This window comes from Akebia trifoliata, unplaced genomic scaffold, assembly GCF_017979445.1.
Source record: "Akebia trifoliata isolate Shusen 1 unplaced genomic scaffold, ASM1797944v1 Contig00754, whole genome shotgun sequence".
In the NCBI taxonomy this organism is placed as follows: Eukaryota; Viridiplantae; Streptophyta; class Magnoliopsida; order Ranunculales; family Lardizabalaceae; genus Akebia; species Akebia trifoliata.
In genome coordinates, this window is record NW_028237176.1 from 50,245 (window position 1) to 63,547 (window position 13,303).

General features: G+C 34.3%; 1 protein-coding gene across 2 annotated transcripts; it reads right to left on the reverse strand.

The window, feature by feature from the left end:
• Positions 1-1,515: 1,515 nt before the first annotated feature.
• Positions 1,516-11,465, reverse strand: LOC147381112 (uncharacterized). Of its 2 annotated transcripts, XM_086430844.1 has the most exons (6): positions 11,339-11,465; positions 11,133-11,217; positions 4,095-4,468; positions 2,711-3,273; positions 2,548-2,614; positions 1,516-1,923 (listed from the first exon to the last, which is right to left on the reverse strand). In XM_086430844.1, exons 3-6 carry the CDS (start codon positions 4,450-4,452, stop codon positions 1,913-1,915), a joined length of 999 nt encoding a protein of 332 aa, XP_086286970.1. In that variant the 5' UTR covers positions 4,453-4,468; positions 11,133-11,217; positions 11,339-11,465; the 3' UTR covers positions 1,516-1,912. The 2 variants fall into 2 exon arrangements, with proteins under 2 accessions (XP_086286970.1, XP_086286971.1); XM_086430845.1 differs by lacking the exons at positions 11,133-11,217; positions 11,339-11,465 and having other exon boundaries at positions 4,095-5,002.
• Positions 11,466-13,303: the final 1,838 nt, after the last annotated feature.

Genomic DNA, 13,303 nt, shown 5'->3' on the forward strand with positions numbered 1-13,303 from the left:
TATTTTTTAAATGCCCGAACTATCTTTTTATTTTTTCATCTTCTTTACAAACTTAGGTTACAACAAAGATTGCAATCATTTTCAATGATTTTTTTCCTGTGAATGATGAATATGAATTATATATTTCTAATGGGAATTAGTCCCACATTGGACACAAATTGTCTTATCTCTCTCCTTATAAGCTCTTGGGCCTTTCCAATCATTGTAAATTGGCTTTGAATTAGACCCTCAAACTCATCATGATATTAGGGCGGGCCTTTCTTTCCACCAAGTCATCTAGTTTATATCTCCACATGCTTTGGCCCAGTCCAACCAACACGCGTGGGGGCATGTTGAGTTTACCCCACATCGAATACACAAATTGCCTTGTCTCTCACTCCTTAAAAACTTTAGGCCTCTCCACTCGTTGCGAATTGATTTTGAGTTGGACCCCCAAACATATCAATTTTGATATGGGAAATGTTCAGCAACAAACATTTTGGCAAAACATTTTTCAAAATATGGGTTAGAGGTTTTGAAATGGCTGATTTTTGGTGAGGATGATCTCTACGATGAGGAACACATGTCATGTACACACAACACCCAAAGAGAAGAAACAAAACAAAACAGAGAGTACAAAGCTTCAAGAAAGAAAGAAAGAAAATTATATAAGGGAGATAAATGGAGAAATTTTTACCAACAGTAGAAGAGATGTCTGTGTCTTTAATTTGGTCTTTTTTGAGGTTTTTGTGACAATAAGCAGCAACACAAATGCCCTCCAAAGGTCCCTTTCTAGAGAAAATGCACTGAGTACAACATTTCTCTATTTCTTCACTCCTGTTTCTTCTCAGTTTTGGTTTCTTGCTTTCCATTTCAAACTAGAGCTTCTGCTTCGACTTCGGCTTCGGTTTCTTAAGTTTGATTGAGAAGAAAGTCTGTCGTATTATATAGGTTTCATGGGGATTTGATTAATTGAGTGGCATAGGTGAAGAGGAAAATCATAAGGTATGATCTGTCTGAAAAATCTACATTTCTGCTCTCTTCTTCGTCTCTGTTGAAGTCTCTCTCCTCCAGTAAAGAAACGAAGAAGACGAAGTTGAGAGCTGAGGATTTAATTACGGGGAGGTGAAATTAATTTTGATAAGAAAATTTTGTAAGTTCGTAACTCATCTCGTCCGTAGATGTGCGTTAAATCCGATGCTTCAGATGAGTTGTGGAGATGTGAGTAGAAGTAAGTGTACACGAACCCGACCCATATATATATGGGTCACGTTCAATGGCAAACTTTTTGGCAAAACATTTTTCAAAACATGAGTTAGAAGTTTTGGAATGGGCTGATTTTTGGTGAGGATGCGAGGAGATCATCCTCACCAAAAATCAGCCCATTCCAAAACTTCTAACTCATGTTTTGAAAAATGTTTTGCCAAAAAGTTAGCCATTGAACGCTACCCTATATATATATAAACGAAGAACAAAATTGAAATTCCAAAAATTTTATACTGTAAGCTCACCACTTTTTTAATTTACTGATGACGAAAATGCTTTTACTGTAACAAAGTCAAATATGGAACCATAAGATCACACTGGTTAACTGCTTAGATTAACAAAAAAAAAATAAAAATCCATGAACAAAGCAGGAGCAATTTTAAAATGTCTCACAAATCCAACCTTGGCAAACTGGCTCAGTTAAACAAAAACAAACACAAATCCCCAACATCCTTTGTGAAAGGGGAACACAGTCATGATGAACACTTCAACTTAGGATCTTTTACCCCTGTTTCCCCTAGACCATCCATCTTCTGCTTCCACTGTTTCTTGTGGCTTTTGCTCATCCCCTAAAACGGTTTTTGGTTGCAAATCAAACCTAGGCCTCATCTCGTCAACCGCCATGTCTGACACCTCGTCAACTGTGCTCTCATCTTCATCATCATTTTCATTTACCAACTGAAAATGATTAATAAAGTGATTAATTTTTTGATAGGTAACAGATTTTCCAGTCTGAAAATTTAGTAGGAACTATTGAAATCCAAACCCACCCCCAAAAATAGAACTGCTTAAGATGTTACAAATTTTATGCTTTTAATAATAGGAAAAAAGAATAATTTAGCACCAAAAAAAAAAAAAAAATTGTTTGAAGAAGATTTACTGTAAAAATTATAGATGCAAACTACATCTTGTGGCCCCAGATTGCATATATCTGTAATGCACCAAATAATAATGCTTTCTGCATAAATGACCGCAACTGTTTGTAGGATTTTCATTTTTCTTGGAAAATAGTATTTTTCAATGTTTGATTGGATATTTTATATGGAAAACTGAAATCCACCCTCAACTAAAAATCCAACAAAGGCTGGATTTCATTTTCTTAACACGTGCCCTAAGGGCACGTGTTAAGATGCATTAATACACCTCAAAACTAGTTTTTCCTACCAAAAATGCAGTCAAAATTTTCTTTTCTACCAAAAATACCCTCAAATGCTTGTTTCCAAGGTGTATCTAATGCATCTTAATGTGAAACCTTAGGTACCCCTTGGTGAACCAAGGAACGGAGTTCAGAAGCAAACTAACCTGAAGAAACCACCGGGATGTTATCTTCTTCCTTCCAAACGTCCTCGAGACAAACTCCGCTCCTAAGCTGATGTACATATCAGATAGTCAAGAAACTAGTCGATTAGCCAAATTGGGGGAAAAAATGATCAACCTTTGTACAATTATCTTAGTGTTACTTTACCTTTGTCAGAGCTAACTCGATGCGAGTCTGCAACTTCTTTGCACTTTCTTGTTGTGAGCCATGCAAAAGGCGACAACCCACATTTAAAATCTTCTCAATGTCATCTCGAGCGTCCACAGATTCACATGTCTTTACTAGTTTTGTAACATGTGACATGAGATCTGTGCGGTGGTTACAACGTCTGCAGTGGTATTCAACATCTAACTTAATAATACTTCCTCGTACTGTACCAGCCATGTAAGAACGTAGAGCACAGTCAATATGAGCTACATTCCCACATACGTAATTCTCACTCAGTTTTGTTTCACATCTTACAAAACTATAGCTTCCATAGACCCAATCAACAGTCTTGAAACATAGAATACAGCAACAATTGTGACAGAAATTACGTTCAATGGAGCAGATGTCACAATCCTTAGACGGTATAGAGTCGATCATTGCTACTTGCTCAAGACTGCACATATCATTTCCAACCTTACAAGCCATGAATCCAGTATCTGATTCTGACACATGGTGTTCGGCCTTCTCTTCCATAGGTATTATGCTGGAGCTAGCAGCCCGATCTATATAACCAACAGTGTCACCAAATAATTATGTCGAAATGAAACAAAATGTGCCACATTTATGTCCATGTACCCACGAGATAACTTATATTTGGATAAAATATTTAGCGATTGATGTCGTCTGAAAATTTCAACAAAGAAGGCTTTCTAATAATGGTATCGTTTTAGTGAACAAACTTGTATATCAGAGATGGACAAATTTGCAAAAACGTATGTCCATGTATGCTTTTAATGTGCTATAATCTAGCACTTTTTTGTATTTATTGTGATTCTTTTTAACTTCCGAATAAGGTTGTTTTGGTATAAATTGATATTGCTAGTTGTGCCTCGTGAAAAAAACACAATTTTGTTTTTTTTTTTGTGAAATTAAACATTCCATTTCTTTTAGAAAGAAATTTTGTTCAAGTGAAAAAATCTGGTTTAAAGGACCACTTGGCTAAGTGGTAAGACCTTGGGATGATGTTCTCTAGGGCTTAGATTCAAACCCCTTGAATATACTAAAAAAAATAAAATAGCTAGCTCAGCCTAAAAAAAAAAAGGCAGAAAAATATGGCTTGGTTACAGGAGTGTATCCATCGCTTATAGGCTTTGATTTTGAAGGGCATTTTGGCATAACCATCGAGGTGAAGTAGGGACCCAAAAGATTGATTGGAACGGTATATAGATTCATAGATAAGTAAATCCCTTATGGGTTTCAAATAAAAACATAAATAACTAAAAAAACTAAAACTGGCAACTGAAGCTGATACTGAATCTTAAAAAATTAAATAGATAGCATTTCTATATAAACAGAAAATAATAGAGCTAAATTGAAAACAGACCTTTATCCTCGCGCCATTCCTTTGAAGGGATCTTCCAACTGAAAGAGCTAAGGAAGGCCTCAAGGTCAGCATCAGGGAATTGCTTACTGATAAATTGTTTAACTGCCGGAAGGCTTGCGAGCCGTATCCCATGGAAAGACTTTTTAAGACTGCTTGGAAGATACAGGTTCCGATCAGCCATGAAGCCAGACTTAGTTATTCTCTTTCCAACCTTCCATCTCCATATGTCACCACGTTTAGGCCAATCTATAGGAGCATAAGGCAAGCCTTGACCTGATTCACCGGGCGACACTGGCCTAAGAACTAGACCGCTTTTTTTAGAATCAGCCATGGGACTACCATTTTTTTCATTGGCCATTGATTACGCTGGTGAGCTGCACCAATGCAGTTCTTGTTATTTTCAATCGAGCAAAGTCATAAATAAAGGCATCTACATAATAACTTAGAATTTTGATTTCTGGTGATCCATACATAAAAAAATAAAATTGAAACTCTGAATCAATTCATCCAGAAAAATGCATATAGATGTTCAGCAAATTCGTTAGAAAAATCTGTTCAAAATATCATACGGATTGTCATCATCATTATCATCCAGGCCTTGACTCAAATATTCGGGGGCTCAACCAAGCCATTCTGAACCATTACAAAACAATCCAATACATTGAATGTTTTGGGGTTTAACATTCCGGGCTTGACCGAAACATTCTAAGATGATGCGAAAATTAAAACCGTGTGTCTTGCCACCTCATCCTTATCTTTTTTCTCTCTAGCCTTCCTTTCTTCCCCTTTTTAGAATCTTTGACCTGCATCGGTGTATTTCTCGGAGATGCTATCAATAGCTTCATTGCAGACTAGCATATATTCTTAACCAACTCTCCTTGAATCTTATCACCAATTGGACTTATTTCTAAATTCCCAAAGATGCACTAACTTCTAAGTCAGTCTATACTAAGATACCATACATTCTATGCCATAAATTACAGTATTTATTAGTATCTCCTGACAGAAATTTTCTTTAAATATTTTTTCAAGCTACTCCAATTTTGTAGTCGTGTCACACATCTTAATCTCTCCCACCTTAAGACGAGTGAGGCACAAGTTTTTGTCCAATAGGCTCGAGATTGATTTATTTATAATAGGCGTATGCCTCATGTTAAAGCTTAAGCCTTGCTTGGGGTACAGACAAGGCTCAAGCCTCAACTCTGCAGGTACATGAAGAGCTGACAGTATAAATATATATAATAAAAAAAAACATGTTTTCTTCTTAAAATACCTCTCGAATTCATCTTATATCCTGAAAACAGCCCTATAAAGATGTCTTACATCATTTTGTTTTCTCTCTCACGTATCATAGTAAATCTAACTTACATGGCTTATGTATCATACACTATAGGTGTTCCCAATTTACACATGTTTATAGTAGTGAAGTGAAAAAAATGAATGCCATAATACTTACCTAAAAACTTGATCTCAATGTGATTTGGAAAATAATTCACAACATTAAAATAATCAAGCTCTCAAATAAGCCATCAACTCATATTACCAGTTTCAACATCATTATACTTGCTAAAAATATACCTTGCTTATTGAATATGGGTTAATAAATCGTAAAAAGGTACACGAGCAAGAATATTTAACTTCATGGGCATCACATTGTACTTAGCTAGTATTCTAAATATACTACATCAAGATAATTGGTTTGTATGCAAAATTGTAAATAAAATTAAATAAATAAAATAGAAAAGAAGAAAAGTCCTAAGTTCTTATGTATTTATCTGGATTTTACACTTTTTTTAAGGCTTTTCTATAAAAAAAAATGTGGATTACCCATTGTCTACCTCAAAATAAAAACTTCACCTATCAGAGGCTAAAAGCCTCATATGCGTCTCACTTTTTGAAACAAAATATTGCTACGCACGTCTCTTAATAAAGTTGCACCCACTGTACTCTATCTTCGCTTGACTTATTTTAAATCCTTTCACAATGCATCTGTTTGTAGTAACATGTTTTGCATGTGCCCTTTTTCAACCCAAGAGTTGAACCCAAAAATAATAGACATAGTCAATTAGGAGTCCTTTGGTGCAAGATAAAGGCCCTAAAAAAGTGAGTTTTTTTTTTTCTTTTATAGATTGGTGCTTTTGGTGTAAGTTGAAGACTCTAAAAAAGTAAGAGGTAGATTGAAAATAAGGTTGATTGAGGTGGATATAATTCACATTCCTTGGTAAAAGTACCATTTTAAATGAACTTGGAGAACTAAATGATTCCTTATACCGAGTCCTATTTTGAAGGTAAGATCAATGCACCAAGCAATCTTACATTCACAAATGCATGATGTTACTCAAATATGCATGATGGACCCCACCTGAGAAACTTCATGTGTAGAAAGGACGGGGAGTCAGTGAGGCATCTTCTTCTTCATTGTCGTTTATGAACAAGGTGTGGGGGTATTTCTTTGAGCTATTTGGTACCAGTTGTTTTCCCAAGATATTGAGACCTTTTTTTGAGGAGAAGGAGAGCTGCATTAGTGCGGTTATGGTGATGTCTATGGATTTTTTATGGAATTTAGAGGTGTTTTTGTGGAGGACTTCATTGGGAAGTAGGAGCGGGTTTGTAATTAGTTGTGAAACAAAGAAGCAGCAAAGAGAACATAAATCGCAACACAACACAAGAATTTATGCAATTCGCAGTATGCCTACATCCACGGATCATATCAAGAACATTAACTATTTACTTTTCTTGGTTTTACATCCCTAGAGACCTCTATTTATAAAACTGGGAATTGCTAAAACACACTTACCTCCCCAAAAAGTATTACACAACCGGGGGCATTGCCCCTTGCAACTCAGCATACCACCAATAGAATACAAGACATTTACACAATATTAGCCTGTAGATAAGTCCTGATGTTGTCATTGTACCTTTCTTGTTGATCACTTTGAAGAGTTTAAATACAATGTGTATTTGTCTATCAGAAAAAGTTCCATGTTAAAAATTAAAAGAACATTAATATCCATTCACCTTTTTAAAAAACACTCATTATATTTTCCAACTATCAAAAAGAGTGTCTTAACAGAGTTACGTTCATCCAATCATATCTCAAATTTTAATTAAATAACTTTCATATGGAATCCAAGTCATAGTTTATTTTTGGTTGATTTAAGGAGATCAGTAACTCAATGATTGTCAAAATTGAAATTAGGCCCATGCTATCATCACTCCTAGACTTTGTAGGAAGGTATAAGGGTAAATGATGACAATAGGGGGAGGGGTAACACCATGAATTCCCAGGAGATCATCCATCCTAGTGTTACCCTCACATAAGTATGTTTAATTGTGGAATTCTTATGGGATCCGGTGCATTAGTGTTGGCATAATCACACCCCAAATTTGGAAGGGCCAACCAGGTTCCTAAAGACTTTACCAACTAAATTAGTTGACACTAACCAAAATTTAATTACCTAGTAATTCTGCTAAGATTTGAATTGTACTAAATAACTAGAATTGCATGCTCTCGGGGAGGGTACATTAAGTCCCAAAAAAAGTAAAGGATAAGTATAGGCAATCACATAACCATCCTAACTAACTAATTCCAATCCTATACTACGACAATACATCTAATTACAATACATCAGAACCAATACTAAATATCCTCTCGCAATCACACATTCATTCGAATGGAGAACTTGTCATTGGTTACAACTAATATCAGTTAGTCCTTGATCACATAGATTGAATGGTTGATGTCATTATAAAATGTTCGTCACAATGATGGTGATTGCCACCTATACATGAAATTCATCACTCTAACATTTCATTCATATGGGAATCTTACAAAACTAAAAGCCCATTAGATCAAGTCCATCATGATCTCTTTAGAGAACATTTGATTGAATCATGTTGCTTGATAATCTCTCGGGGAAATAATAAATGATAAAAGACTACTGGAGCAAGAAGTAAGTGAGAATTAAATGAGTAGTGAAAGCCATTGGAATAGTAAGGCTATCCTAATCTAGAATTGGAGTTGGTTATAGCTCTGAAACCATATTAGAATTTGAATTAAACTAAATAACAATAATTTATGATATTCATGATGTGGAGGCCTTTTATGATCTTACTCCTCGAGATGTGTAAAATCTTCAAGCCAATAAGTTGATCCACAACTCCTTAACTTTTCTCTGTTGATCTCTGATCTCTTGACCTTTCCCTTTTATTTGTACTAACGAGGTAGACCTCTAATTTTTCAAAAAGCTGAAGGAAGAAAGACATGCCCCTGGTGTGATGCATGCTAAGGACTTTTTGAAGATTAAGTCAGTGAAGGATACTAAAAGTTAATGGAAAAGAAAAGACTTTCAGTGGGGAAGATGATGAATATTTGATTGTCGAACAATTTCCTTTTTTTGAGAATTGAAAAAAAATGATTTTTTGAACTCGTTCTCAATCTTGGAGAAGTGATTTTATAGTTTTGGATTTCGAGACAGGTGTCACCACATGGATGGTCAACATGTTTTGCCAAATGGGATGTGAGGTGGCCCTTAATTGTTGTTTTTACCTTCGAATTTCATGCCTACGCCTCATTAATGTAATACTCGAGTTTGATTTATATTGTCTTAACACATTAATTGCTAAGTTGACTTGATTTCACCATTTGGAAGTAGGTGAGTTAATGAATAACACCTCCATCACTTTTGTGATAAGTATTTGTTGATATCACATTAAACATGATGATTTTGGACGATGGGAAGGCTCTAGTCATCATAAATTCTTCATCTTATTATGCTTTGGCATTTATTTGCTTGAATTAATGAACCTTCTAACCTGAAGTCTTATTCCAATTAATGCGGCTAACTGACCTCCCAGTCGTATTACTACTCTTATTTGGCGTGGTTTGGCTTTAAAGCTAACATGATTGTACACTGAGTTTGACGATTCACTCGGTTTCTTGGCTACCTGACTTTTCTTTATGATGATCCTACGACTTTACTGGAAATTATGCTATTTTTTAGGTTGGACTCAGTAAATTCGATAGAACATGTGTCTTTATATCAGAACATGGTAGGAATGAGCTTCACACATGAGGTTACATAATCCAAACACACCATCATGGAAGAAGAAAATACATTAGGGGAGAAAAAGATTTCCTTTTTCATTATTGTCATTTCATATTCATAAGAGAAGAAAGAAACCAATCCTACTCTAATTTCCGAGACAAATGATCTACAGATCTTTGATGAAGGCGTAGAGTGGCGTGTGTTAGAGGGGGCATCAGAAAATTATTATACAATAAAATAATTGCCAAACTAATAGTAATTTTCTCAATATATAAAGGTTATTTTCATCCATCAATAATTACTTATCGCCACTAAACATTAAAATGAGTTTACTAACATGCGCCTTATGGAAACTGTTTAATATCACGTGCCCAAACTGGTTTTGAACTGCTGTGCGTGCCTACCAAATTCAAAACCTTTTAGAAAATTGAAGCTATCATCTTGAAGAGGACATACTCAAATATTCAAATCATTGGATAATCATTTTTACTTGTTGGTATCTCAAGGAACCTTCGAATGGAATCGAAGCTCTTATCTTGTGGGGGACGTACTCTATAAGATCCAAATCATTGGATGATCCCCTATTACTCTTAATGTCTCGAGCAACCTTTGAATACTATGGACATACAGAATGTGTCCTCTAAGCATTACAGCAACACGACTTAATCTATTATATTTCAAATGTTTCTTTTGGATTTATTGCACTCCTTAGTCCTTAGACTAGAGTTCACCCGTGCATGGGGATCCACTCTTGGATTAAGGGGGTAAAAGTAGGAAAAATAAAGTTTGAGATGGTGATGGCAATTTTAACACGACATGCGAACATGACTCGAAAACAACATAAAATTAGTGGGTTCGAGGTATTACTAAAAAAATTTAAACAAATAAAATGAAAATAATAAAGTCGGATAAATTGGTAAAAAAAAAGAAATATAGTAATAAAGGTATAAGGATGAATTATAAAAGAAATAAAATGGGTCTTAGAAAATAATAACTAGATGGGAGGATTGAGGGCATAAAAATGAAAAAAAAAAGTTGGGAGGGTATTAATAAAGAATTTTGAGATTAAAAGGATAAAAGATGAAAAAAATAATAAAATAAATTAAAAAGAGTTACATTGAAGTGAGTCCCACATAAAAATTTATGTCTCACAACTGTATCAATTCATTTGTGTTTTATTATATTGAGGAGTAATGTCTTTATATGGAACCCACTACTAGCATAGTCACTAGAATCATGATAAATGTACGCAGTAAATCATACGCTATATGTACACCGTTGACGTGGCAAGGGTCAAAACCATGGATCTTTTTCTTTGCGATACATAAGGAAAAAGATCTGTACTTCCATGCCCTTTTTCTTTGAGACACAAAGAAATAGGTCCACCATAATAATAATAATAAGTGGTTAATTTTTTCCTAGTTGAACGGAAAAAAAAAAAAAAAAAGAAAAAGGAAAGATATGTTTCTCCTTACATAGGAAAATTTTGCAATTTTTAATTGTCACATATGCAAGACGGGTCTAGAGAGAAGAGATACTACAAGCTTTTTAAACGCAATTTTTTTATCTATTTTTTTTAAAAAAAAAACTATGGCCACCACAAAGGGTGGGACGTAGGTAAGATCTAAAGGAAAACATCCTCCTTAGGTTGATGACATCTGATTTACAATCTCTAACGTGCGCAAGTGTTGTCCGTTGCGGATTCATCCATCCCAATTCCAGATTTAAACATGTAATGGGCCCAGGAAAAGAGCAACCAAAGCCCCCAACGCAGGATAGCAATAAACAATCATTAGGAAATTTAAACGTTGAGTGAACAAAACCCTAGATCCTTCTCCTTGAGATTTGAGAGATGCAAACACGAAAAAAATCATTGATTTTTTTTAACAAAAAGTGATGTAGAAAGAGTTTTCAGATGTCAGCATAGCATGGCTCTAAAATATATATATATAAAAAAAATGAAAGAAAGATTTGATCTTTGAGGTTTCACCTGAGACAACAAATTAGGATTTGTGATAAATGACCTCAAATTGAAAATAAAATCTCGATAAAATTTTCTCCGCCGATCGTCTCACCTATAACATAGATCAAATATACACACACACAAGATAAAAAATCAAAAATCAAAAATCAAAAATCAAATAAACAACTAAAAATTTAATTTAAGAAGGATAAATTGGGGACAAATTAGAATACCGTATGGTACTAGAATCGATTGTGTTCAAGGACTACACCGAACCAGTTTTTGATCTTGTTTAGAGAGCTGAGATTTTTTTTTTTTTTACTTAGAAGAAACGCAGCAAAGGTGAGTGGATCCCTAAATATTAACAGGGTGAGGTGTACGGTGTGCCGTGCAGGTATGTATTTTTGATAAATGTGTTGTTAGCCTGAAGATGACGTACTCCTTATATATACAATGGGTTGTTCCTAGGTTTGTCCAATCAGATTTTCCATGCACTTAGGGCAATTGTTCTCCTCGTTGTGGGCCAGCAACAGTTGTCAAATATGTGGACCGTAAAACGTGTGAACAATTTTGGAAATTTTTATCAGAATCAAATGACGTTGGACATGGAATGCCCAACAACGTCTGTGATACGAGTAGAAATATAGTGGTGTTCTAGGGATCTCATACACGATGAATTTATGTGGTTTATATTTCCATCTTAGTTCTTTGTTGGACAATTTGTGTCCAGCAAATTTGTACAAACGCTGTGCTGTTTTGGCAAATTATATCGGGTTTCGTGAGCCATCAATCCCCGAAAATATTAAAGGCAAACTTTCTTCTTTAGTAAACTTTTTATTTGTTAATAGTAGCTCGTCAATTTAGTAAACTTTCTTAAGAGAGCTGTTATTGGGACCCCAATTTTTACTTATTATATCACAATTAAAAATAAAGAAAATAGGACATTTAGTATAAAAATTGCATAGATTTATGACAATGACTAAAAAATGCTTTTTTTTTTTTAATACTCAAAATCGGACTTTTTGCTATGGTAACTTATGTTTTTTTAATAGAAATACCCTCACCAAAAATTTCTCAAATAAACCCTTAAAAATAATCTTGTAAATCACCGTCAAAATACTGATAGATTTGTTCTTTTTATACCAAAATCTATTAAAAAATTCATTAGAGTTCACCAAACGGACTATTCATTTGAGGAACAATAGTGAATCTTGTAGTTCTTCTCTATTTTTTTCATTTTTTTAAAAATCATTAACATATTCTTATAATCTTTGATATATTTTTTGTCCATAGTTATAAAAATGAAAAATGGTAGCAAAAAAATTTGATTTCACGAAATTTTTGCAATTTTGTTTATAAGATGTACTTGGTGCCTAACCTAGACATTGGAATGTATCATAGTGTCGAGGTTCAATGATACCCCTATTATTGAATCTCGACGATATTATCCAAAAGAAATTTCTATTAATGAAAAATGTCCACAACGTTGAACCTCGACAATAGATATCGTTAAGCCTTGAGTCTATATTCCATTCCAGTGTCTAAGTTCGACAGTGAGTTAATTTTATTAAAAAAACTTAAAAATTTTGTGAAATAAAAAAAAGGCAATTGCTACCACTTTTCATTTAAATAACTATGAATGAGAAATGTATTAAGATTATAAGAATATATCTATGACTTTAAAAAAAACTGATAGAAATAGAAGAGAAATTGATTGCTTTTGGAGGAAATTTTTAGTAAATCGAAAATCGAACATGAGAGTCTGTATTTAACATGAAAAATGACATATTCGACAGACCAAGACGTCAAATTTGTTTTCAATGTGCCAAAACCGTCAAATTAATGAAGGATGGGAGAAATTTCAAAGTTCTAAGTCGTCGAATCGAGGAACATAAAAAAATTTCGACCGTCATAGGCTGTTGAAATTCAATAACTAAAATTTGTGGGCCTTGGCCCGTTGAATTTTCTTGTCAAATTGTCCAATTTTTTACGTAGTGGTAGATCTACATGGTTCACTGCGGTTCCCCAAATCTAGAACCTATTCATTGAGTATCTCCTTCTCTCTCTCTCTCTCTCTCTCTCTCTCAATGGTATAAAATGTTGAATAGGAGGAAGTCACAATTTAGAAGATTATTTTTCAAAGGTTTATAAAGAAATTATAAGTGAGGATATTTTTGTCCAAAAACATCAAATACCAT